General features: G+C 39.9%; 1 protein-coding gene across 1 annotated transcript in view; it reads right to left on the bottom strand.

Annotated features, from left to right (window-relative positions):
* The window catches only part of LRP6 (LDL receptor related protein 6), a 126,001-nt gene that overhangs the window by 97,884 nt on the left and 2,673 nt on the right, over positions 1 to 25,444 (bottom strand). The window contains exon 2 of the mRNA XM_075112192.1: positions 11,206 to 11,599. Coding sequence (XP_074968293.1) covers positions 11,206 to 11,599 — 394 coding nt within the window. The remainder of the gene's footprint in view (positions 1 to 11,205; positions 11,600 to 25,444) is intronic.

Genomic DNA, 25,444 nt, shown 5'->3' with positions numbered 1-25,444 from the left:
CTGCCTTTGACTTCTGCAACTACGGTGGTGTGGCTCGAGCACTTGCCAGTGAAGACTGAGGTAAAAAAGTAATGGAATATCTCAGCTTCCTCCATATCCCAGGTAACCAGGTCTCCCATTTCCCTCCAGAGAGGGCCCACATTTTCCCTTGTCTTCCTTTTATCACCACCATAACTATAGAATCTTTTCTTGTTGCCCTTAATGTCCCTGGCCAGATTTAATTCTACCAGGGCTTTGGCTTTCTTAACCTGCTCCCTGGCTGCTCGGACAATTTCTCTGTATTCCTTCCAGGCTACCTGTCCTTGCTTCCACCCTCTTTAGGCCTCCTTTTTGTGTTTGAGTTTGTCCAGGAGCTCCTTGTTCATCCATGCAGGCCTCCTGGCATTTTTGCCTGACTTCCTCTTTGTTAGGATGCATCGCTCCTGAGCTTGGAGAGGGTGATCCTTGAATATTAACCAGCTTTCTTGGGCCCCTCTTCCCTCCAGGGCTTTATCCTATGTTACTATACCAAACAGATCCCTGAATAGGCCAAAGTCTGCTCTCCTGAAGTCCAGGGTAGTGAGCTTGCTGTGCACCCTCCTCAGTGCCCTAAGGATCTTGAACTCCACCATTTCATGATCACTGCAGCCAAGGCTGCCCTTGAGCTTCACATTCCCTACCAGCCCCTCCTTGTTGGTGAGAACAAGGTCCAGCATAGCACCTCTTCTTGTTGGCTCCTCTAGTGCTTGGAGAAGGAAGTTATCATTCCAGAAACCTCCTGGACTGCTTATGCCCTGCTGTGTTGTCCCTCCAAAGATATCAGGGTGGCTGAAGTCCCCCATTAGGGCCAGGGCTTGTGAATATGAGGCTGCTCCTATCTGTCTATAGAGAACCTCATCTACCAGTCCTCCTGGTCGGGTGGCCTGTAGCGGACACCCACTATGTCACTTGTCCCTGCCCTCCCTTTAATCCTGAGCCATAAGCTCTCAGTCGGCTCCTCACCCATCCCCAGGCGGAGCTCCAAGCATGCCAGGTGGTCAATGACATAGACAGTGACACCCCCCTCCTGTCTCCCCTGCCTGTCCTTGCTAAAGAACCTATATCCTTCCATTCCAACACTCCAGTCATAGGAGCAGTGATCAGACCTTTACTAAAACCAATACCTAGTTTCACTATTGACTACTAAGCCACACCATTCTGCGCCTGCCAGCTCAATGAGGAGTGCTGGCTTGAACACCACATAGAGCAATCCTCCTCCTCAGTTGAGTGACTACTTCTATGCACGTCTAAGGGTCAACAGAAATTCTCGGTCAGAACCTCCAGCCATCACTTCTGGCCACAATAAGCACATTATTAAATGCTGTTTAAAATAGCATGTTAGGCTATCACAATAAAAAACCAAATTGTTTAATCAGGAAAGAACAGTAAAATCAGCACACAACCCATACTTTTTACAGTTAACAAAACATTTGTGCAAGATCTCACAATCAGGTAAAGCACAAGTTTACCAACATACACAGGCACAATAAAACCCAACAACTCCGGATTGCTACCAACTGCTCAAGCTCCATCATATTTCGACTGTTTACAGTAAGAAATAGGCAAGTTTTGTTTTACACATCTGAAAGCATTCTTCCAGGATTTTCTTACGGTTTGAGAACTAACAGACTCCACTACTTTATAAACTGCATGTACCTCTTGAGCAATTTTTTCCCCCTTTAATCTGTACCTCAGACTACCCATTCTTATATCTATATCTAAACATATACTTCAGATATTTTTTAATGTACACAAGAATGCATGCTGAAAATAAAAATCAAAATAGCATTTTTTATTACAGCTTACTCAGAATTTTGCCAAGAATTTAACCTGGAAGTTAGACAACGATATAAGATACAGTATAATGCTACAACAAATAAAAGCATTTTTAGTGAAAGAACCCTCTACTCAAGAACTGAAGATATTTCTGTGCATCACTACAATACACAGCAAAAGAAGCACACAAGCTTAATTTGCAAGACAGCTTTCTTTAATTTTAGGATAATTTTTAACAACCTGCTACAGCAGAGATAAAACTCATCCTTTAAATAAGAAAAATAGATTTCACACTTACATAGATTTATTTAGAAAAAAGCTCTCAGACTTAACAGTGCTCTTAGTTGCATAATCTCCTATCTTTACCACTTCTTGCTTGAAGTGACAGAGAAAACTTAATACAAGTAATACTGTATGCTGAAACATGGAATTAAGATGTAAAAGTGAGAAACGACAAGGTTCCCATGAGAAATGAAAATGTAAAGTATGTGTTAAACAACCCTGGGGAAAGAAAGGAGGCGGGAGGAAAGAGAGACCCAGAGTGGATGCTGACTTTTTTGTTTGTTTGTTTAAATAGAGTGGTGTTAGAGGAATTCTAATTAAAGCATTAAGGTCCAGAGAATGTGTGACTGTTTTCCTTGGGCTGACGAGTACAAATATATATATTAAAAAAAAAAAAAAAAAAAAAGACTTCCACATTTATGAGGGGTTGGGTCATTGGGGTTATTTTTTGCAGGGGGGAGATGCTTTGGGGGTTGGTTTTAAGGTACAACACAATTAGCATGTTTCAAGTGGAAGATACAACTAACTAGACACAGACACCACAAATACATATTACATATACATTCTCACCCACACATACGCATTTAAAGCACACAATTTAAAATAGAGAGTATTACTGTGGAACAGCATTACTGGCCCATCTGAAGTGACTGCTCCCACAGACAAGGCTCAGGTTATTCTGTTGCTTTCTTTTATTATGAAACAACCACAATTGGGCCAGATGTGTTAAAAACAGCCTGGAAGAGAGCATCCCATACCACAGGAATGGACCAACCAGAAACTCGACAGAGAGGCTACAGTAATACAACAGAGTTAAAAGAAGTAATTCTCCAAGCATCAAGCAGAAATCCAAAGTACTAACTTTTGCTTTGCTCAGCTCATTTTCAGTTCTCTTAGACACAGACCCTGAAATGGTAGAATTGTACCGCTTCAGATACAGGCCCACCTAACAGAACAACCCTGGCATGCTGACTGTAACATGAACCATCTTCTCCTGTCCTGTGGTCATCACACAAGTTCTAGAAATGCTATTTAGGTATTTTATTAGGCCACCTCGCAAACTTATGTCCGTGGTATGTCCTCCTTTCTTACTAGCTGCACTGTAAAGCTGCATTTGCTCGACGTCCTCTGTACAATGTATTATCCCATGACATTTTATCTGACCACTCTGCAGAGAAGACAGTACTGAAATACACCCATTCTCCACAGGGATAGTCTTATTTTGTCCAGGAACACAGCCAAATAAAGATAGTTCTTCTACAGACTTTTTTCTTTGTTAGTCATGCTGAACTTTCATACAGCTGAGTGCTATGATTTTAATTTTTTAAATAAACTTAATCCACAGTTTTTTTAAAGAATATTATCGGTCTGTTTCAAATCACACCAGCAAGTGGATTTATCAACTTTCTTCAAGAAATGAGCCATAAATCAATCTTTCGTGTCAACCACATAAATCTAATGATCAACTTCCTCCAGAGGAACAAAAGTGACTTTCTGCTCCATTTTCTACAATGCAGATCAAAACCTTTGGTCTAAAGTTTGGACCAAACTTTAAACTCTAAAATGGACACATTTCAGTCATTCCCCAAAGAATGGGGGCAGGGTGGGGACAAAACACACCCAACCCACAAGCAATGAAGAAAATCTAAGCCAGCACTCCTCCCTCCATCTGCACACTCCACAACCCATGAACAAGCAGACTCATTAATGATAAGGTCAGGCAATACCACGCTCCTCTTAGCCACTGCGACTCAGGCTGAGTCCACATTACACATTTTTGCCGCAAATGCACTTGTTGAGTGTACAATATGTATTGTACGCCCAACAGCAAGAATTATGAGTATGATCTCAGCTTATGGCAGAAAGGGTTTTAGACCGTGAAGCTTATCTAGGAAGGGAAGATGATGGTCGCAGGATGAACAAAGAAGGTTTAAACCACACTGCAATGAGCTGTATTCACTAAAGGATGATTTTGTCAATAAATTTCTTCCAGTGAAGATCTGCTTTAATACACGTTGTCTGTAAGGCTCATCATAATTTATGAAAAAATACCCTCTAAAATATCCTGCCTTGAAATAGTAGAGATTACAAACAAAACTTTTCCCTAAGATGAAGTATAAAAATAATTTCTTGCAGCAATTTGCATCTATTAAGCTGAGTCAGCTGCAATGGTTTTAGTGAGCAATTGAAAGCTCTCTCCTAGAAGTCTTAAGAGATGTCATGGATTCCAAAGTCATGATTTCCTGACAAACACTACCAAGTTATGTAAGTTACATTTGGGGGGAGAGGATGATTATTTGGGGTTTTGTTACTCTGGCCCCTTCCCCAAAAATAGCATGGATGTTCCTTTAAAGCCACTCTGCTTCTTTAATAGCAATGCTACTTTGAACTTCTCAAGCAAGGATGCAGAACAAACAATATAGCAGATTGTAGCTCTCTGCTGTAAATTAATAAGGCCCTTTTGAGTTCTTTTTAACAGTTATTAAAAGTTGTCTTAGGATATTTTAATTTTTAAGTGTGTGAACAAACATTTTTTTAATTAACATCTAGCTAGTAATGCTTACCAGAAGTCTAAAATAATGATTTAAAAAATCTTTTTCCTTGTATTAACTCAGCATAAAGCTTAATTTAAAATGTTGTTAGTGAAAACTTGTTTGTTCACAATTTATTTTTTTAAATACAACAGGTCTTCATAGTCTAGACTTAGACGCTAAGTTGTAATTGCAGGGACTGAAAATGCAGATAAGCAGAAGCATGCCCAAAGACTCATCACCAGAGGTTATTCACGCAGACCAGAAATTACTACCTCAGTCTAAATACTCAGTTCTAACTTATTAAACAAACACTGCATGCAAATATCTGAAGAATACGTTGATACTTTACAGCAAGTCTCAAAGTTTACTAATACTTATCACCCTTATCGCTGCAGCACAGAGGTACTCAATAAGGGACAAATCATCCTCTTGAATGTTACTGTGAATTGTCAACAGACCATCATTTAACATACCATATTCACATGCCTCACCAGAACAAGTCCGAAACTGAAGACACAAAGTGGAAAAAAAAAAAAAAGGCAGTGAACTCAGTGTTTTGACAAACTCTACAGCGTTTAAGATGCTACTAGCTTATTCTCAGAAAAGTTGGCAGAAGGGAAAGCACAGCTCTCAACTGACCCAGTCCACAGTTTTGTTTTCTAGCCCAAGCACTGACTAAAGAAGGTGGGGAAGAAAGGCCATTTTCAAACTTGCCTACAGCTAAAAGCATCTACAACTTGAAGATATCTGAGTCTGTAATAAAAATGTTTGTCCTGCACAAATCAATTCTGTGCACTCTAGTTTGATTTCTAACAAGCCAAATCTCTCTCATTTACTTCCACAAAGAGAAAACCAGGTAAAATGCCTGAAAAATAAAGAAAGTATATTAGTGAATATGTTCCTCTGAGTTCCTGGCAACCTGTGGCAGTAGGGTGAGGATAGGCAGTCAATGGCAGTAACATCTAAAACCAGCACAGCAAGATTTACAAGAGAGGTCACCTCTCTAAGCCTTCACTCTGTTTTAAATATGTGGGTTTCTGGTTACCTTCTGGTTACCTTCCTTCACCTCCTCCTTCAGATGCGGTGAAAAGAGAGGAGGAGAAAGAAATTAACATTGTGAGCTGTGCAATAAAATGACACCTTTACAATTTTAGCATCTAGCCACATGGAAATATCCTAGCATTGGACTAGAAACCAGCTTCACATGAACCATGCATGACAAATCTCAAACAAACCTTGCAAAGTTTTGTGAAAGAACCTTTCAAAATGAACAGACTGTCAATGAGACTAAAACAAACCAACCAACCAAACAAGACACCCCAAAAACCTAGAGTTAATATTCAGTGCTGTTGCAGTAAGTCAATAGTGTCTGATCTTGTTCCCAGAAGCCATGAAGATCTTCACTGGACCAAGAGCCAAACCCCAAACACCTTAAACTTAAAAAGCAGAGGGAGTTACAGTAGTGCTGGGGTAGATGATGGCAAGGACATTTCAGATGCCATGCTAGCCTCTTGCAGGATGAAGTGCTGCTTTGCATGCAGTTGGGTATTGAATCACGCAGTATAATCCTGGCCTGGGCAATCTTCTCTAATTTGTAGTCTCCCATGCCTAGAGATTCAGGTCACCCAACAGTCCCTGTGCTAGGATCATCCAGCTACTAGCAACACCAGTGCTGCATTTTAGATCTTCCAAGAGTTACATGCAGCTCAAGAGCCAAAGAGGCCATTCCTGATGCAGTATCACAAGGACAACTTGTCCAATACTATTGCAATCCTTTGTGTTAACTTCATTATCTTTAAGTCACCAAAAAGTACCTTTTGGTTTGTTTAATATCCCAGCTGTTACCAGAATTTAGTGATGTATTTGCAACCAACAGCGTCTGCTGATCAACAGAGCCTCCTTAGGTGAAAAAAGATTAAATACAACTTATAAATCTATGTGCTAACACCACAGCAGCCTACAGACTTCATATCAGCTTAACACTTGCATATAAGTCACCTATAAAACCTCGAAATTCACTCCTTACTGGACAGACGAGGCAATACATCAAATGATTAACTACATGCACTGATCTGCTGCCTGTGAAATATGTTAGCATCAGCAGAGGAGCAGCAGAAATTTTCAGCCAGAAGCAATCTGCTCAAGGGAGAGGTAGCACCAAGCAAGAGAAGCTATGAAGCAAAGCCTTCAGTTATTTGCATTGTTTTTTGAATTTACATCTAAGGTGCCATTTTATATAATACTAACTTGCATGCAAACAAAAAACCCTTCACTGAATGGGTGAATTTACAAAGAAATTCTGATTTTTTTCATTTTTCAAATGTTTTTTTCCCCAAATCAAAGATACTCTAACTGCTATTAGAACTGTCCATTTTCCTTTCCTTATATTGTTGCGCGGTATCTACAACTCAGCAACAAATACTACCAGTTCCCATTAATCTTTTGTTATGATGTGCAGATTTAAGGCCTGTACTATAATTGCTCTTCTGCTTGACATGCTCAGACACAAGTTTCTAATTTTCAAAGAAACAAAATAAGTAGGTCCCTAAAGAAAAAGGTATATGTATTCTCTGCAAAGGTTTTGCATAAAAAAATTAAGAGAGAAGTCTGCTAGGGGACGCGTATATGTTAAATCTGAAGATCTTCCCCAACATGCAAAGTACGTCATCCAGAAATCAACTTCAGCTGTCATAAAAATGTTGTAGCTCTTTGTACTCTAATTCCATTCATTAACTGAAAACCTTTACAACCCGAAAGCTTTACAAGAATTTAACAATTAAGGTAACTCCACAGAGTCACTTGATTTAAAACATGTCCTGAAAAGTAAGCAATTAGTCAGCACTTCTAGGAGGCACTTAAAATTCCCTTTGTGGTGAACAATACAACCAGAAGTGAGAAAAGGCAGCTCATTTTGATAGTGCTTCTTATGAAGAAAGCTGATCAAGTTGTCTAAGGGGTAATTTTGGGGGAACTGTAACAACGATAATGAAATTTCTTCCCTGAGGACAAAAGGGCTGTACAATTAAAAAAAAAAAACCAACCACCAACACTCAAAGAAGAGAGCAGTACAAATATACAATGCTGCGTTTTCAAGCAGTACTTGCTCAAGAATCTGAACAGATATGCCATTTTTTTTGCGTCTTCAGTGCTGAAGCAGGAAAAAGTCTTTTCCACTTGCTCAACTTTCATGTGAGCAGTTTTTCAATCTGGTGCTCTCCTGCACTTGGTGGTCTAACACCTGGTCTTCCTCTGGCAAAAAGTCAACATTAAAGTGTCAAGAGTATGCCTTATTCCCAGATGCTGGTCTTATTGAGAGGGTCTCATGTTTAACACAGGTCAGAAATAAACAGTTTCAGAAAGGGTGACTAGGACCCAGAAGCCGTCCTGAAACTGCCCTGAACCGCACCCCACCCCTTCAAAAGAAGGCTGAGCAAGCACCCCATTCCCTCCCTCTTCATCTGAGGCCCCTTCTCTCTCCTGGTACACACACAATATTTTATTGAGTATCAAGACAACTAAAATACAAAAAATATAAAGTTGTGATGTATGAACGTGAGAAATGAGAAGCTCAAACCTCAAAATGGCCAGTAGGAGATGGCCAGTAAGGGAATTCTAGACATTTTAGATTCTGATGGCTTCCTGGACAAAAACATCACAGTAAAAATTAGACTTGGCTGCTGTGTCTCAGTTACTGAGAAATATTTTCCGTTAGTAAATGTACTGCATTTCTTATTATTGATAACTGACATGGGAACCAAGTCTAACTTCTACTCCAGTATTTCAGTTACACATATAACCTCACTCGCAATTAACAGATTATTTTGGCAGTAGTAGCAAAGGCTACCCAAACCAGTTATTCTTTAATCGCCACTACTGTTGCTGTATCATGCTCTGAAAGAGTCCACATTCCCCCAAACCATCACAATAGCACTAAGTAGCAACCTTCAGAGAACAAACCCGAGTACCCTACAAAAGACAGGTTGCTAAAAAGAACAGAGTGTTGGTGAAACATGGGACACTGCCAAGAAAATACATTCTCCATGACTACATGTTTGTGCTAGCTTATACCATTCTTAACACTTCATTTCAAAGTAGGAATTCTCGTGTTTTCAGTAAGATAGATACACATAATAAATATACGTGTACAAAAGCACAGAACAGACAAGCAGTTTGGTACTTAAATCAACCTGATGGTGAAATACTTGGTGTATCCTACTTTAGATCAACTATATTTGACAAATAAACTTTAATGAAAAAATGAAAATTATGTCCTTAGTGTAAATTTTGCTGCTAAATCATTTCTTTTCATGAATTGTGAGTTTATAAAACTGTATCTGGAATAACCATCAAGTGAGCATAACAGAAGACAGATTAGACTGCAGGAAAACGAGAGGGGTTTTGCTTTTCAGAGTTTCAGATTTTATTAACTGTTCTTAGATCCTTTCATGGCTCATTCCTACCACTGTCTGCCAGGCAACAGTGTAAAACCAAAAGACATTTACACGGCTAAAAAAATATGTAAATATTACTGAAAGAAGCATGCATACAAGCACAATTTGGGGATTTTTTTTTTTTTATTTAATCTCCCTGTGCTGATGCTACCCTTCCAAAGCTTGACACACAGTTGGAGCAAGTTCTGAAATGTAACCAGATTTGTTAAAAGCAGTGAGGGTTTCTGCCATAAAACTGCATAAGAGAATTGCAGTTTTTGCAACTGCAATACGGTAGGACAGAAAGTGCATGTATTACTGTTTTACCTTCTTAAAACAAACCTTTCACATAACTTAAAAAATGAGCCCTACAAAGACTTAGAAGAAAAAAATATTTTGTCCTTCAATTACAGTTGTTGGAGGGTTTTTTTGTTTTGGTTGTGGGTTTTTTGTTTGTTTTGGGCAAGGGGGCATTGGTATTTGGGTTTTTGGAGTTGTTTTGTTTTAAATCTAGGCATATTGAAGAGTTTACTCCTACTGCTTTAACAGATCATCAGTATGGAAAAAGTTATGAGTTCACTGTATCTTTCACCTAGTTCATCTTCTTCTTGTAGATTCCTCCTCATGTAAAAGTATTACAAAAGAGTTCAAGAGTATGCAATTGTCTAGTTTTGATCATTGAGCATTTCTGCCTATCTGGAAAATACAAATACTCTTCTGAAAAAGACCAGCTGGCTTGACAACAGTGCATTACTCCTAACTAAAGAGAATCTCTGTCTCTCTGGCTACAAGGCAAATCAAGAACACTGTTCTTCCTCCCTTTTCTCTTTCAGTTTTGGGCTGGTGGGTGGAAGGGGCATGAGCATTACATTTTTTCTTGCATTCTTAAATGGTTTTAGAATATAATAAAATAAAACTAATGCTATCATTGGGTCAAAATTATAAGTTATGAAGAGATAGGAAAAGCATACATCCATCCTTTTGTTATTTCCAAAGCTGGAAATACAAGTAATGCAGAAGAACCATCTTCCCTGTTTATATATTGTCAAAGGCCTACTGAAACTGTGGAAGAAAATATTCAAGATACGGTATTTCTATGAAGTTCAGGAAAGAAGCCATATTTTACAAAGAGACCTCCTTCTTTTGGAAGACAAGACCCAAACACGGAAGTTCAACAAATTGTAATGTAAAGAAGCTGTAAGCAGCTAAAACAGCCCTCATCTTCCTGAAGAAACAATGCATTGATTTCTGCCCCCCAAAAAGCTGGAAAAAATATGTGAAATGGCAGTACAATAGATTCATTTTCTTGCTTGTTCAGAAAAGAAAAAAGATAGTATAAATAAGATCTCTGCTACAGATAAAAAACTATCAAAAGATTACACAGCATCAAGGGTATTCCATTAGCCTCTCACTTCAAGAGACCAGTCTCTTTATCACAGATGACTACCTACAGAGTAACCTCAAACTAGCCATTTCCATAACGTCACCAAAAACACAACTGAATTTAGGGTTTCTGGCAATCACAGCATTGTCCCCAGAACAAAAAGATTATACTGTAAGTCACATCCAGGGACTGACATGAGAGCTGAGAAGAATTAGACCTGTTCTAGAATGGGCTAAGCCAAAACACAGGACTTTTTAAAACAAAAGTTCCCTGAAGGGTGGGGAGAGGAACCCTTCTGTACATTTTCTGGTTAAGTGCTAAAACATGTCTCAAATTGTTATTGATACAGTGTATTGATTTCTCTTTCTTCTGCTGTTTCAATAAAGCACAAATATCAACAATGAACAAAGCTCCGAAAAATACCACTTGACACTGCAGAGAGGCACAAACCTGTCCCACAGGCAGCTGATGGCCCTTGAAGCAGATTATATCGGAATTTACATCAGAACTTCTCCATTTCTGTTCATCTTTTGTGCTACTGCCAAAGTAAGTTTCTAGTACTTTTTATAAACTTCTGATGATTCCTAGTGGTTCACAAACCAATATGAATGCAATCGCAGAAATGTAAATTGTTTTCAAATCACACTAATAGAAGCAAATAATGCAAAGTGGCTTAGGATAACTTCGATAACAGCACCATCGCTTATTTAAAATCATTCAACACACAAGTAGCAGCAGAAATTTTAATATTTGTAATTATTTTGTTTTAACAAAGACTTACCCTCTCGCAGGATCTAAGGCAATTGCTCTGGGTTGATCCAATTCTTGCCAAAACAAAACTTTTCTTAGTGATCCGTCTAAATTAGAAACTTCAATCCGATTTGTTTCAGAATCTGTCCAGTATAATTTCTCTCCCAGCCAGTCACATGCCAGCCCATCAGGTGACAGAAGTCCAGAAATGACCACATTTTGTACACTCCCAGATTTATTGAATTCTGTTCGTTTAATGGCTTCTTCACTTACATCACTCCAGTATATCAACCCCTTTACAAACACGAAGTCCACTGCTGCTGCGTCCTCTAAGCCACCCACAATCACCGTGGCGTTCTCCTTCCCATTTGCAGCATCCACCAGTCGCAGATCACGTCGGTTCGCGTACAGCAACAGTGGGGCAGCTTTAAATGGGAGAAATAAGGGGTGGGGGGACAGACAGATGCATTAACACCACTCATATTAAGTATAACTTGCACTATGATGGTGTATCAGGCCATAACTACTAATTTAAGAAATTAAAAAAAAAAAAAGGTGGGGGGACATTTTGAAGTTTGACTAAAAAGCACTGACTTGAAACCTTTCAACAGTGCTACAACTTAAGATGGTAACTTTGTAATGGGCAGCTCATTATTCTGGGCTGTTTATTATTAAAGTAAGATTAAAGTAGAAGTGAGAGAACAAAGAAAACGGTTTGAAGTGCCCAAATGACTGTTCTGTAGAGAAGGATGTTTAGATAAGATTCTGAAAGACAAGTGTAAAGCAGTTTTCTAAGCACTCAGCGCTGGCCCACCTAAGCAAAGATTCATTTTGTTTTCTGTCTAGAATTTAGTAACATATACCCCACTTCTATAAAAGTATAATTCATGTCAAGCTATCAGAGCCAGCTGTGTGTTGATATTCTCCAAAATTATATATCTCGATCATTTCACATATAATACACACAGATACAAAATTCATTGCACAGCACAAGATGAATGTTTTAGAGTGTTGACATTGGTGTAAGGAGGTAGGGAGAAAAATAAATCTACAGGAATGGACAACACTGAGTTCTTTCAAACTCAGCTCCACCACTCCTGTTCAGTTGTCTAACACAAAGCCTTTATTTTATATGCTTCCTTTGCTTACTCTATCAGTTTGCAGGGTCTGTATATTTTTTCCATACACAACACCCAAGGTGACTAATGAAAAGTAGTAACCATGAAAACAGATAGTTTCTTAAATGTAGTATGGCTGTTTAATTGTCCTTAACCACAAGCTCTATATAACGTTATAAAAATCCCAGCCTTACTCCTACTTCAACAAAAGGTTAAGAAAAATAGTACTATTTTATAAAGCAGACAATCACACCCTTTTAAAACAGCTGTCAGAAAACATTTCTACCTTTCCCTGTGTTTACTCAGGCACTGTAGTAGAGCTGTACAGCAGCATTTAGATACATACTATGATTGGCATACTAAATTCTCATCTCTACCCATCACCACACAAATTTAACAAAAATCTGCAGATTTATTCATCAACATAGGTGGGCCCTTTAAACTTCTAGCAGGATATATGTCCTAACTGGAAGACTTACATTTATAGAACCAAAAGATGTGCATGGTTGAATAACGTCAAGGACTACACTGCCAGAAAAGGTACAGTTCCTTGTATGAGAAACTCGCACTGAAATTAGAAATACTAACACACACTTTAGAAAATTCAAAAGCTAGTTTCTAAGATCAGACTACTCCCCTCATTACCACAAAACTGTTTATCAAAGATACTGCCACATGCGTAGTGAGAGCTGAAGGAACCAAAAAGTTCCTTAATCTACCTCCAAATAAACAAGTTCTGCTATGTATGTTTGGAATGTTTTAACTAACGTTCTTACCTCCACAAAGAAAAAAAAAAAGTACAAAAAACCCCACCAAACCAAAAAACCACCACACAAACAAACCCTAAATTGTTTAGGTTTTTAACCTAAATTTAAAATTAGGTTTTATCCTAATTTTAGCAACACTTAATATGAATTGATTTATGACAATACTTAGATAGAAAGTTACCAAAAAGGTGGGGGGAGAAGAGAAGAGGAAAGCTTTGTTGTTTTTAATAATGCTAAATTTGTATTCCCCCCTCAAGAGAAGTTTTTTATTGTGCAGCAAAACATTCAGTTTAGAAATTCTATTTCCATGGAGAAGGTGTAGACTTCTTTAAATAAGAAAGCAGAATCCTTATATTAAGTAGGTTTATGACCTTACTTTGCTATCTTCTTCCCTTCCTTGCATAATTTCCCACCCCCTAAAGATTTAGAATTAATTACAGGTAGAGTTTCTTGAAGTGCAGGCTCCTTACGATGACTACATTTTTCAGAAAAAAATATTCAATAAACGGAAAATGGTAACAAAATAGACATGCAAGAAAACCCTCTACTTTTTAAAGCCTGCATACAATTATAACCTGAAAAATCTAATTAATAGCCAGCTCAATGTCATCTAGTGCACCATACGGAAGTGTGCAGCCAACTGGCAGAACTCTCTCTAACAAGACAGCATGCCCAGCATTTGAAAAAAGGTAATCCACGCACAAATGAGTACAGGTTCCGTTATTATGTGCAACACGGAGCAAGAGTACCCATGCACACAGCATGCACTGAATTGGAACACCAGGCATGTCAAGTGTAATCACTGAGGCCTGAAGGCACTGCTGAGCCTAACACAACGGCATTGCATAGGTTATTCACTCCTTGCTGAAGCTCAGATCTGGCTGAGGACGGACTGGAGAAAATGTCCTTTTCACAAATGATAGAAGTTATTTGAATGACAGCTCGGAAGAAACACAGCTACACTTAGGATGTGTAGTTTCATGCAGATTGATTCAAAGCTGCAACTTGTAACACATTCCACAGGGCTGGCAGATGAAGATATTAAGCTTTCCAAGTTGTTGCGACATTCAGGAATGAAGCATGCATCACCAAAATAATAAAAACCAGGTTTGCTCCCCCACCCGTTCCAACCCTTCCCAGAAAACACAAAGGCTTCAATATCCTAAAAATACCAATTACTGAAACGGGCAGTATTAGTACCTAGTCTTTGTCATTTACTTGACTCAAACGTCAATGCTTAAAGGAAAATTGTGGCAGAAGAACCCATCCTGCCCCATATAACTCACTTTAAAGAAGCACAGGACACTGAAAAGACGGCTTTCTTGAATAATGCAGTTATGAGCTACACTAATAGCTTAAGGGAAGAAGTCCAAGAGAAACTTCTTTCAAAGTTAGGCGACTATTTCACAGTATAAGTTATAATGGGGCAAAGAGATACAACTCAGATTAAAGTAGTCAAAGCTGAATTCTTTATAGATGTCTCTATTCCTCTATCTATAGACATCATAAAAATACATATTTTAAATGCAACAAACTATAATACATTGAAGAGAAGTACACATTTTTTAAAGTAAAGAAAAAACACCCACCTTAGAAATCAACAACTGAAACAGTAGTGAATATTACCATGTCCTCTATCACCTGAGAGGTCTACATATTGTTTATTCTTCTAATTAAAGTACCCGATACAGAGTAAAAGCTATGCTTAGTTATGAAATACACTTTTTTTTTAATCCACCAGCAGGAACATTTGATAGAGAACACAAAAGTTACAAAAACTAAAGTTTAACACATCTTAACTGCAAGAAAAATATTTCTCTTGGCTACAGCTCTTGTGTCTCTCCCTAGCACACCGAAAGTTGCTAATCCCCAAGATACTTAAGTCTGGTTTCCCTAACACTTGTTTCCTTAAGCCTTGCTTTGTACATCTGATTTGCGAGCATCCAATACTGGCCTAAAAATGTTACAGCCCACAGGATGCAAAGTGATGAACCAACATAAAAAGATCACTTTACCAGCTAAAAATGTTTTTCGATTTTTTCGGTGTTTAGGTGGCTACTTCAAGCTGTCAGAATTTGCCTGCTTTTCTCAACTAGTCTAGAGGCCTTTTCCACAAGTTCCCACTTGCTCCCTTTCAACTTTCAATGATCCGTGACAGCTCTGTGTGCCATGAGGTCAGTGTTACCTTCAACATGCTCATTCTCTTTCACTGACGTGGAATTTGGCCTGGTTAAAGCAATTAGCATCACCTCATTTTCCCCAAACCCTTTTTTCTCATTCCCAACCCCCAGCAATGCTGTTCTACCCCCTCACTTAGTGAAGGGCCCCTCCCCAAGCTGATTCAAATCATTACGTCAGTGAAAGGTTTGACTGGGTTAGTAAGTTGAATCAACTCGAGAAGTGGTCCAGCAAACTCCAAAACTAACATAAGGCAAGCAGCAGGGAGTTGGAAGGGGGAGCAGCTCTCCCCCCTTTCACTGGCAGCCTGCTAGATCTGCTCAAGATGCGACTGCAGCCACATCCTTTCTTCCCCAGCTCCACTTCCAGCTGTTGGTTCCCGACCTCTCTTTTGCGTTAGCACTAGCACTTGTCCCATACCACAGCAAAAAAATGCAGGGAGCTAAACCAGCAGAAGGCTACCATGCTCTCCCCTCACCTCCCCAAAAAAGTAGTTTTTAGCCAGCCATCATCCAGAAGCAGTTCTGAACAAAATCAGATAAACATAAGTACTAGCACATCAGGGAAAGGGAGGACTGTATCAGCTTTGACAAATTAGTTGAATTAGTTGCTTGTGAACCTCTAATTTAGGTACAGGACCCACCACACTAGAGGTAGCCACCATAAGTTGTGGCAACCTGCCCCAGAACCCCACTGTGGCCCAGCCAGTAATACTGGTCAACTGCTCACACTGTGGTAAGAAATCCGTACAGGAGCCCACTGGGAAGAAACCCATGGATTGTTACATTGGAAGATGATGTCATTGAGCCGGGAAGTGAAAACTCTCTGTCTTCTAAAAGTCCTGCTGAAGAACACTGAGCATCTAAAGGTGAATTGATACTGCCAAGCACACTGCCACAAGGATGGGAAACATGAGGACTGGAGAAGGGGAGATGCGGTGGAGATATGCCAAGCAAATACACACTGAGCTGGATGAGGCACAGTAAGGAGGAAGGATTTGCCATACTCCTTGACAGAATGACATGCACTCACATTCAGCCTACAAAGAAGGAAAAGCAGATATCTGGGCCAGGTCTGCTGAATATCTTTAACAGTGATCTTGATGAGGGTTTGAGTGTGCCCTCAGTAACTTCGCAGAAAACACCAAGCTGTGCAGGACCATTGATCTGCTCAAGGGCAGGAAGGCTATGCAGAGGGATCTGGACAGGCTACATCGATGGGCCGAGGCCGACTGTATGACGTTCAACAAGGCCAAGTGCTGAGTCCTGCACTTCGGTCACAACAACCCCATGCAACGCTACAGGCTTGGGGAGGAGTGGCTGGAAAGCTGCCTGGTGGAGAAGGGCTTGGGGGTGCTGGTTGACAGCCACCTGAACATGAGCCAGCCATGTGCCCAGGTGGCCAAGAAGGCCAATAGCATCCTGTCTTGTGTCAGGAATAGTGTGGCCAGCAGGAATAGGGGAGTGATCGTGCCCCTGTATGCAGCACTGGTGAGGCCACACCTCAAATATTGTATTCAGTTTTGGGCCCCACAGTACCAGGACATCGAGGTGCTGGAGTGTGTCCAGAGAAGGGCAACAAAGCTGGTGAAGGGTCTGGAGAACAAGTCTTATGAGGAGCAGCTGAGGGTTGTTCAGCCTGGAGAAGAGGAGGCTGAGGGGAGACCTTATTGCTCTCTACAACTACCTGAAAGGAGGTTGTAGTGAGGTGGGTGTTGGTCTCTTCTCCCATGTTACTAGCAATAGGATGAGAGGGAATGGCCTCAAGTTGCATCAGGGAGGTTTAGACTAAATATTAGGAAAAATGTCTTCAGTGAAAGGGTTGTCAAGTATTGGAACAGGCTGCCCAGAGAGGTGGTTGAGTCACCATCCTTGGAGGTATTTAGTAGACTTGTAGATGTGGTGCTTACGGACATGGTTTAGTGGTTGAGTTGACAGTGTTAAGTTTGCAGTTGGACTTGATGATCTTGGAGGTCTTTTCCAACCAAATGATTCTATGAAATGGATATAGATAACCAGCAAAGTGCATTAATTGCAACCCCCTCAAAGCAATTCTATGCACAAATCTCCCTGTATGTAATAGAATCCTCCCCAAGATGTCCCACAGAGAGCCAACACAACAATATAAGAAAAACTCATCTTGACAGACACAATGGTCATGGTACAGTCAGTTGTGAGGACTCTCCCTTCACTCCCCAGGTTTCAGATTTCTTCACCACTGCTTATGCTTGTAATAAATTCTGTGTATTTGTACTTTTCATTGCTCAGTTTGGAGGAGCAAGATCTGTCAATGGTTTTGACTTTTGGCTCCTACCCCTCATGTGGGAGCAGAGGTAGGGATGCAATAAGAACTTGAGACTTCATCCGTCTTTGCAAAAACATAAGAATGCCATGTGTGTAGTGAAATAGTGTTGTCATGGACAGTTGAGGTAGCATTGGGAATAAAAGCCTGTGAGACTTGTATCAAATCAGAAGAGAGGCAAATTGCAAATGAAAATAAACTTCCCCAAAAAGCAGAGACTCAGCCTCAACAAACTTATAAGGAGTTGGTTTGTATTTTCAAACAAACAAAAAAAACCACTGGGAAATACAAAAGAGCTTCATCACAGCCAGCAGCAGGCGAGGATTTTGCACCAAGTGCTCCATCACAGCACTTTTCCTGATCTATTCTACACAATTAGTTTTATGCAAACTATTGAACTGACACACCAGTAGCCCCTATGCCACCTTCTCTGTCAACAGGGAGCTCTCTTGTCTCTGAACCTCCTTGTTTTCGTACTTGCAGGAGACAGCAGGCAACCAGGGCTTTAGTAAACAAGCATGAAGGAGCCCAAGCTTGTTAGACAGGGCCTTTCTCTTCCTTTCAGCTAACCTAAAGCATATTCCACATGATAAAGCCACCCAAGCACTGTTCAGGTGGCAACCCAAAAAGTCACAGGAACAGGCAGGCTTGCCAGTGAATGAAATGAGTAAAAATATAAGCACAAAAGCAGACACCAAGGAACACCAATGGCACTTGGATACTACACCAAGTGTCTGCTGTTAATTTTGCAAGTCTTTAGCCAGATAGGAGCTGTGGAGGCAAAGACATACTGCCTTTACACCAGCTAGTCTTACAGGAAGTCATCCTTTAGCCTGCTGAATAACAGGAAAAAATTCTCTTACTAGCTAGACAGATGGAGGCAAGAGAACAAGGTGGGGGCAGGGGGGCAGATAAGAGTATAGGAAAGGACAGAAATACCAGGTCCAAGCGTAAAAAGTCAACAGACCGGGCAAAGTATAGCAAAAGCCCACATGACTGAAGTACACAAAATACTCCAGCATATCACAGGCAAGTAACTTTCTGAATGGCAGGCATCGCCCATCAAATCATCCTGTTGGCAACAGAGCCATAGAGACAGCAGCTGATCATTTCCAAATTATCACAGCACGTGTCTTCTCAATGTTAGGTAGCACGCTCACACTGATCCACTGTCTCAGCACAGGAAAGGTGGCTCAGCTCACCTCTGTAATACTGACTGTCCTACTCAAGTTCTTTCCATTGCACTCTCATGGGAATAAAACACACCACTTTGACTGGCAGTTGACATCTTTATAACTTAATATGCTGAAACTATCTTGCTGACCACGGCCTAGGATAAGCAGAGAGCTATGCTCCCTGGTCAGGCATCTACTTGCAGCTGCATTGCCATGTAACACTACCACATTCTTCCATTACCCTGCTGCTTGTAAGAGGGAGCTGCAAAGTGGCACAAAAATAAAGGTAACCTGGCAGCAGCACAGTACACTTTCCTGAGCCAGCAGCAGACCCCAGAAAGCAGAAAGGCTCAAAGGGATGTGTGACCAAGTAGCACCATGATCCATATTAACGTTTACAGAACCTCAACATTACACTTCCCATTTCCTCACGTGTCCTCGTAACCTTCCTCCAACACTCTCCCAGCATCTCAGTTGTCAGAATAATGCACAATGTTGTAGATGAAGTCATACCAGTTCCATGCACATTGGCAATACTTCCCTAGTTCTACTGGAAACACCCATGCTTAAGTCGACACAATCTGTTTAATGAGAAAGTTAGTATGCATGTAGACTGCTGCAAAGCATCTCCTGTCTGCAAGGTATGTTTCTGACAGTTCTCCTGAGCACACACCTTCGCTCACGCGGAAAAAGAAATCTTGTTTTGCTATACTGCACCAATTAGAGTCCCACATGTAAGCAGGGATGATATTTTGCAATCCAAACTTGAAGCCGTATGATGACAGATAAGACGGCCTAATCACACTGAAACAAAACACTACCCTTCACACCTTCTGGCGTCATCATTTCCTACAGAGCATCTAACAGTAAGAAAAACAAACCAAAAGCCTCTATCATATCCTTCATGAAACTGTTGAAAGACTGTGCATTGCTTAAGTCCCTCCACTGAATTAGAGAACCACAACAGAATGTTGTGATGCTGTGACAGAAGCAGCCCATTTCCCAAAGCCCAGGAAGGCCAAAGGCTGCAAGACTGTACACCCTGGCAAGCTGAGACGGGAATGCTCCAAAGTTTGTTGCTACTCTGGAGCAATCACAGTTCATGAGCTGCTCCAGCTTGGACAGCACACACGTTTGGGGGCGCACATCCAGTCAAGAGTGGCTTGGGAGCATTTGCCTTCAGTCACCACTTGCCTTCATACCTGGAGGACCCTAGTTATACTGGCAGACACCATGCGGGAATAGCCCCAGCCAAGGATTTTCATCCAGAATGCTAGTAGTTCTATGTGGACAAAAAAAAAAAAACCACACCCTGAGCAGCAGCACACTGCTTTACCTTCAAACAAAGCCTTTCTCCACATTGACAAGAAGTTCATAGGCACTGAGCTACCCTTAGATGACTTCCAGCAATTTATCCATGCTGGCATGCCTAGTACTTAAAAAAATATTTTGTAAGTCTGTCAGTTTGTCTCATCAGGTAAAAACCAAAACTTTTAAAATTTATGTATTCTGGTTTGTGGTTGGGGTTTTTTGTTTGTTTAGATTTTTGAAGCACTATCAGGAAGTTCCTGTAAAGCATGAGCATAAAATTTAGCACAAAAGACTCCAACTGGAGGACGGAATGACCCACAAACAGAAAAACTTGCCAGCACTAACAAGTACACCACAAAAGTGACAGCCCTCAGCTGGGACATAATAGTGGGACCAATATGAGGTAGAGGTGCTTTGGGGAGCAGCAGTACTGCCTCGAAGGCTTATCACATATTTAACCCCACTTCTCTACAATTCTTCAACAAAGAATGTATCAGCTATCCAATGATTTCTTTGTGGCATACTTTCTAGACCAAGCTTGGTGAATGGCATCTCTGTCCATTCATCCATCATAACAAATATTGAGAATAAAATAGGCCGTACCTCCAACAAGTAAAATAATTTCACAGATTTTGTTTCTTATACAGGTAAATACTTTCTTCAGGACAAGAGAGTCTCAACAATTTTGCAAAAATGTGAAGGATTCATACTGAACTAGAAAATAATTTTAGAATAAAACTCAAAGAAAATACAGTGCAAGTTGAAAACAAGTTTTCCATCAGCCAAAGGGGGGGGAAGTTCTCAAACCAAAATTACACTTTAAACAGTCAATTCTTAAGACTATTAAGTTTACTACAGATTAACATAATAAATAACAATTCCAGTTCAAATTAACAGTTAGGGATGGTTTTTAAAGGATAAGGAAAGATGTGCACAAACTCCCAAGGATTCTGAAAATCATTGAACATTTGATTTATTTTTGGAAACACAGTTGGACCTAGATGATTTTTTTTTAACCTTTCAAAAACACTCATATCCCAGCACTATTAATATCAAATCTTGAACAGGCTTACATTAGATGTAGTGACACATGAAAAAAAAAAAACACACCAAAACCAAAGAAAACCAAACCAAAACACACATACATGCAGGGTCCCTTCAAAAAGGCATATAATCTGGTCTGCTTCATACTGAATGTGACTCATTTCTGGTAATCAAAAAGAAAAACAAATAAACCCATAAACATGAAACCACTCAACTTGGAATTATTTTACTTACGAATTTTACCATTACCTATAGAGACTGTTGAGCCTCACTTAAGTTTGAGTTCTAAGAACACTGGTGCATTTTCCAAACAGATGTAAAAGTCACCATAAGGTTTACAAATTCCTACTCTTCTATTATACTTAATATTCCTATTCTGTTAATCCATGTGTGGATAACAGGATTCCTAAATTTCCAAAGTGCTAACATTTTAATTAACACCGATACTGTGAGTACAAGCAAGATTTTTATTCACTGCTTTGACAGAACAACAAAGGAAAAACATCTGAAATGCTACGACACCTGACGTTTGTTACCTTCCACATACTCTTCTAGAATTCAAGCAAACACATCGGCCACCTTCCAGAAACCTGAACTCTTTGACAACAGACAGGGAAGAAGGCTTGTTGTTGAGGAGTTCTGGAGGCATAAACAGTTAACAAAACAAAAAAACCCCAAAACATATGAACTATGTTCTTCCTCTGGGAACAGATCAGAGGAGGAGGGAAGAGTAAGAGGAAAAATAAAGAGGAAAATTACACGTCAGTAACACAGACAAGGAAAACAAATGATTTGTGATTAAGCAAAATTATATAGCTAGTTGATTAAGATTTTCTGTCTCAAATATGATTACTTTTCAAATCTGACATCAAGAGCTCACACATGGCCCTCATAAACAGAATTAAAACTATAATCCCATTTCTGCCACATTGATTATATCATGAGGGAGTAATTCTATTTAGGTAATGTGATCCTGTAACAAGATACTAAAAAAATCTGTATGAATGTTGCCATTTTCCATGTCTGTTTATATTAAAAACATTCTTATTGTTCTCTCTGTATAAATAATGAAGCTCAAAAAGCATTCCATCTTTTAAACTGACACTCTTCTTGCTCCAAATAGTTTATAACATTTTGCAAAGGAAACAAAGTACTACTAAGTAAACCATCGCTTCTTTTAACCTACACTTTGAATGTTACATTCTTAAAACTGTATTATAAATCAAACGGGAAAGGTATTACAGTATTCCTGCTCTACTATAGACTGGTAGGTTTGACACCATTTCAAAGCTGGTGGGGTCTGTGCCAATTACACTGAAATAGAAGGGTCTGTAGCAAGATAATCACCAGGAGACAAGAAACCCACCCTATTTTCATAACTGTCTCACAGGAGCACATAAAGAAAAGGAAAAATGGCAAAAAGCTCATTTCTACTTGCAAACACCATCATTGTTCAGACCGAGTTCTGTCCATGTGGGGCAAGTATCAAGCCTGCTCATATTGTGAATCTCTTGCAATAAATATTTATAAACCACAGGAATATCTAGAGAGCTTAATGAAGGCTCTCTATGTAAGCCTTCCTGACAAATATAAAAATAGGGAAAAGTTACTTAATATTTAGGGTGTCAATTCCCAGCATTTATGTACAATCCATTAGAGATGCAATGCTTTCCCCTTCCAAGCCTTGGACAATTACCACAAAGGAATGACACAGCTGCTTTGTTTAGAGCACTGCATATTCTGTAACTCTGCAAGTGGTATACTCTGCAACTACACAAGTGAGGTATAAGTTGAAAAAAAAGGTTATTATTAGAGACTGTATTTCTGTTACCAAACAGCAATTACCCTCTAGAAGAGCCATCACAAAGCGCTTGGCACAGAAGTGGAAGTACTCAGTGCATGCATCCTAGACCTCATATCCACACACCAACAGTTGCCCTTGGTGAGCCATAGCATTTTGGTTCAAGGGCTCAACTTTTCAGTGAGCAATGCTGCCTGCTTTATATGAACATGAACAGACCATCCCTGAAGTCTGCAAGGGAGTTGCATCCCCCCATATTTTTCTAAGCAACTTATATCACTTACTGGTAAAAGTCCATCTGCAGGAGAATGCCTTACCAATGTAAGTTCTGCTTCACTGGCAACAAATGCCTTCAAAGTACAAACAGCCCTCACGTGCCATCAAAGAAGTAGGTGCCAGCAAAGGATTTCACCAGCCACATGTACTTTACTAACCAAACTTCTCTCAGGTGAGCTGGCTGAAGCAAGAGGGCTCCCCAGCAGGAGAACTGGGAGAAGAGCTGAGCACACCCCCAGGCACAGCAGAGCCACCAGCTCAGCCAGAAGCAGGAGCATGCAACAAAGCTTTAGTAACAACTGTATTTCTGGTGCCACTCAACAATAACACATACCCCTCCCTATTGTACAAGGAAGTGGTCTCTTCTCAAGAAGCCACCAGCAAAGCAACCCAAGTATTAGCATTTCATAGGATATTAACAAGGTTAAATATGCAGGGGACAAAGAATATAGTGTTTAAGTCTGCAAACTGACTGCCAGAGGAGATGAATGGTGACAGATCAGAAACTGAGACCTGTTTCTCCCTGTTTTTCTACCCCTACCTCACTCCCTCAGAAGGAAAAAAAATTATCTTTGCTCTACTTGATTTGAACTAAAAAGTAAATCCCATATTACGTGCACTGCAGCAGATATTTTTGAAGCTGGCATTTTTGAGATGCGACGTCATCATAAAGGTGGATTACAGATGTCCAAAAGGATCAGATTTCTGCAGCTCCCAGAGACAGAGAGTTTAAAAGATTCCTACACTCCAGATCCTGACCTATCTTCCTACAAAAAACCCACAGACCTCTACCCATTCTACAGCTTCTAGCCAAATTCCTTACCCAGAACTCAGGGAATGCAGATGTGATCAATTCAACAAGGGAAAAGGAAACATGAATATGGCTAATGCCCCTCTAACCAGTATTGGTGTGAAACATGAACAAAGCTCTCCATCTGAATATATAGCTCCCACTGAAGGATACAAGAAGCCCATCATCTCCATACACCTCTGACCAGATATATACAGCTCCACCCATATACCTGGAACTTCTCTGTATCTTCAGTGCACCTTGCCAAAAACACTACTTCACCTTACCTCCAAGATATAGCAAAAAGTTCCACCAAACTTTCTAAGCCCTAATTTTTCAGTTTTAAAGAAAACCTAAAGCAATCTGATGACATGTGAACTATATCACAGAGATGCAATTGCAAAAACTATTAAAGTAATGGTGGATTTTGTAACACCTTAGATCACTCTAATTTTAGACTCTTCTATGGAAAGATGAAAGAGGGAAATGCATTGGAAATCACAGCAGACAAAGGCGCACTGATTTCTGAGGAATTGTACAATGAAAAACACGATTAGAATACAGTTGATTCAAGCTTGGCTGAAGAAAGAAACCATGATGATGACAAAACCGAAAAGGTATTTCCAAGTCTCATCACTGAAACTTCAGTATTGTACAGTCCTAAGTGAAGGGACCCTTTGTCAAAGGCAAAAACATAGCTCCAGCTGGAAACGCCACACTTCATCTCCAACCTGAGTGCTTCAGAAGTAAAAAGCTTATTCCTTGTCCCCTTCTCTGACTTATAGTAGAAAAGTACTTACAAACACCTCCAGCCACAGCTTAGCAAGCCTTGGACATTAAGCTCTTCTAAACTACATGCAAACAAGTCTATCAAAAAAGGTACAAAAAAGCAAAGACAATCTGTTTATTGAAAGCAAGTAACAATTGAAACCAAGATTGAAACCAATTAAACCAGTAACAATATTAAAACAACAACAGATTAGAACAAACCTCTTCTGAATGCATAAGAGAGAAGCAGTAGTTTTTAAATGCCCGTTACCAAATGGGTGTTCTCATTTCTTCACTAACTGACCTTAAGCACAGTCGTCTGCAACATTCAGTATATCTGCACAAACATCATTTATAAGATTCCTATTCAAACAAGAGCTTTATGCACTGTCTGCATGATCAAGGTTTAAAACCAAAACAAAACAGCAATTGCATGCTGACTGAAGAGTTATTTCTGGGGGAAAAAAAAAACAACAGAAGCCGTGAATACTTGCAGAGGAAGAACTCTATCACATATCAGAAAGTTGAAACCTCAGTTTCAGACTTACCTGTAGCTCCCTGACAGATGTGATGGCACTGCTATTGCCTCTTTGTAGCTGCCAATTATCTAACAAGATCCTGATTGGCTTTACAGCTGTCCTGAAGAATACAGCAAAGCTGCCATGAAGCAGCTCTAACTCACTCCTCCATATATACCCTCAAGGGGTGGCTTCAAGAAGCACTGCTGATGGTCAGAGAGGA

This window comes from Phalacrocorax aristotelis, chromosome 1 (assembly GCF_949628215.1).
Source record: "Phalacrocorax aristotelis chromosome 1, bGulAri2.1, whole genome shotgun sequence".
Taxonomy (NCBI): domain Eukaryota; kingdom Metazoa; phylum Chordata; class Aves; order Suliformes; family Phalacrocoracidae; genus Phalacrocorax; species Phalacrocorax aristotelis.
The sequence above is the reverse complement of the archived record's forward strand: the minus strand, read 5'-3'. Positions and strand labels throughout refer to the sequence as shown.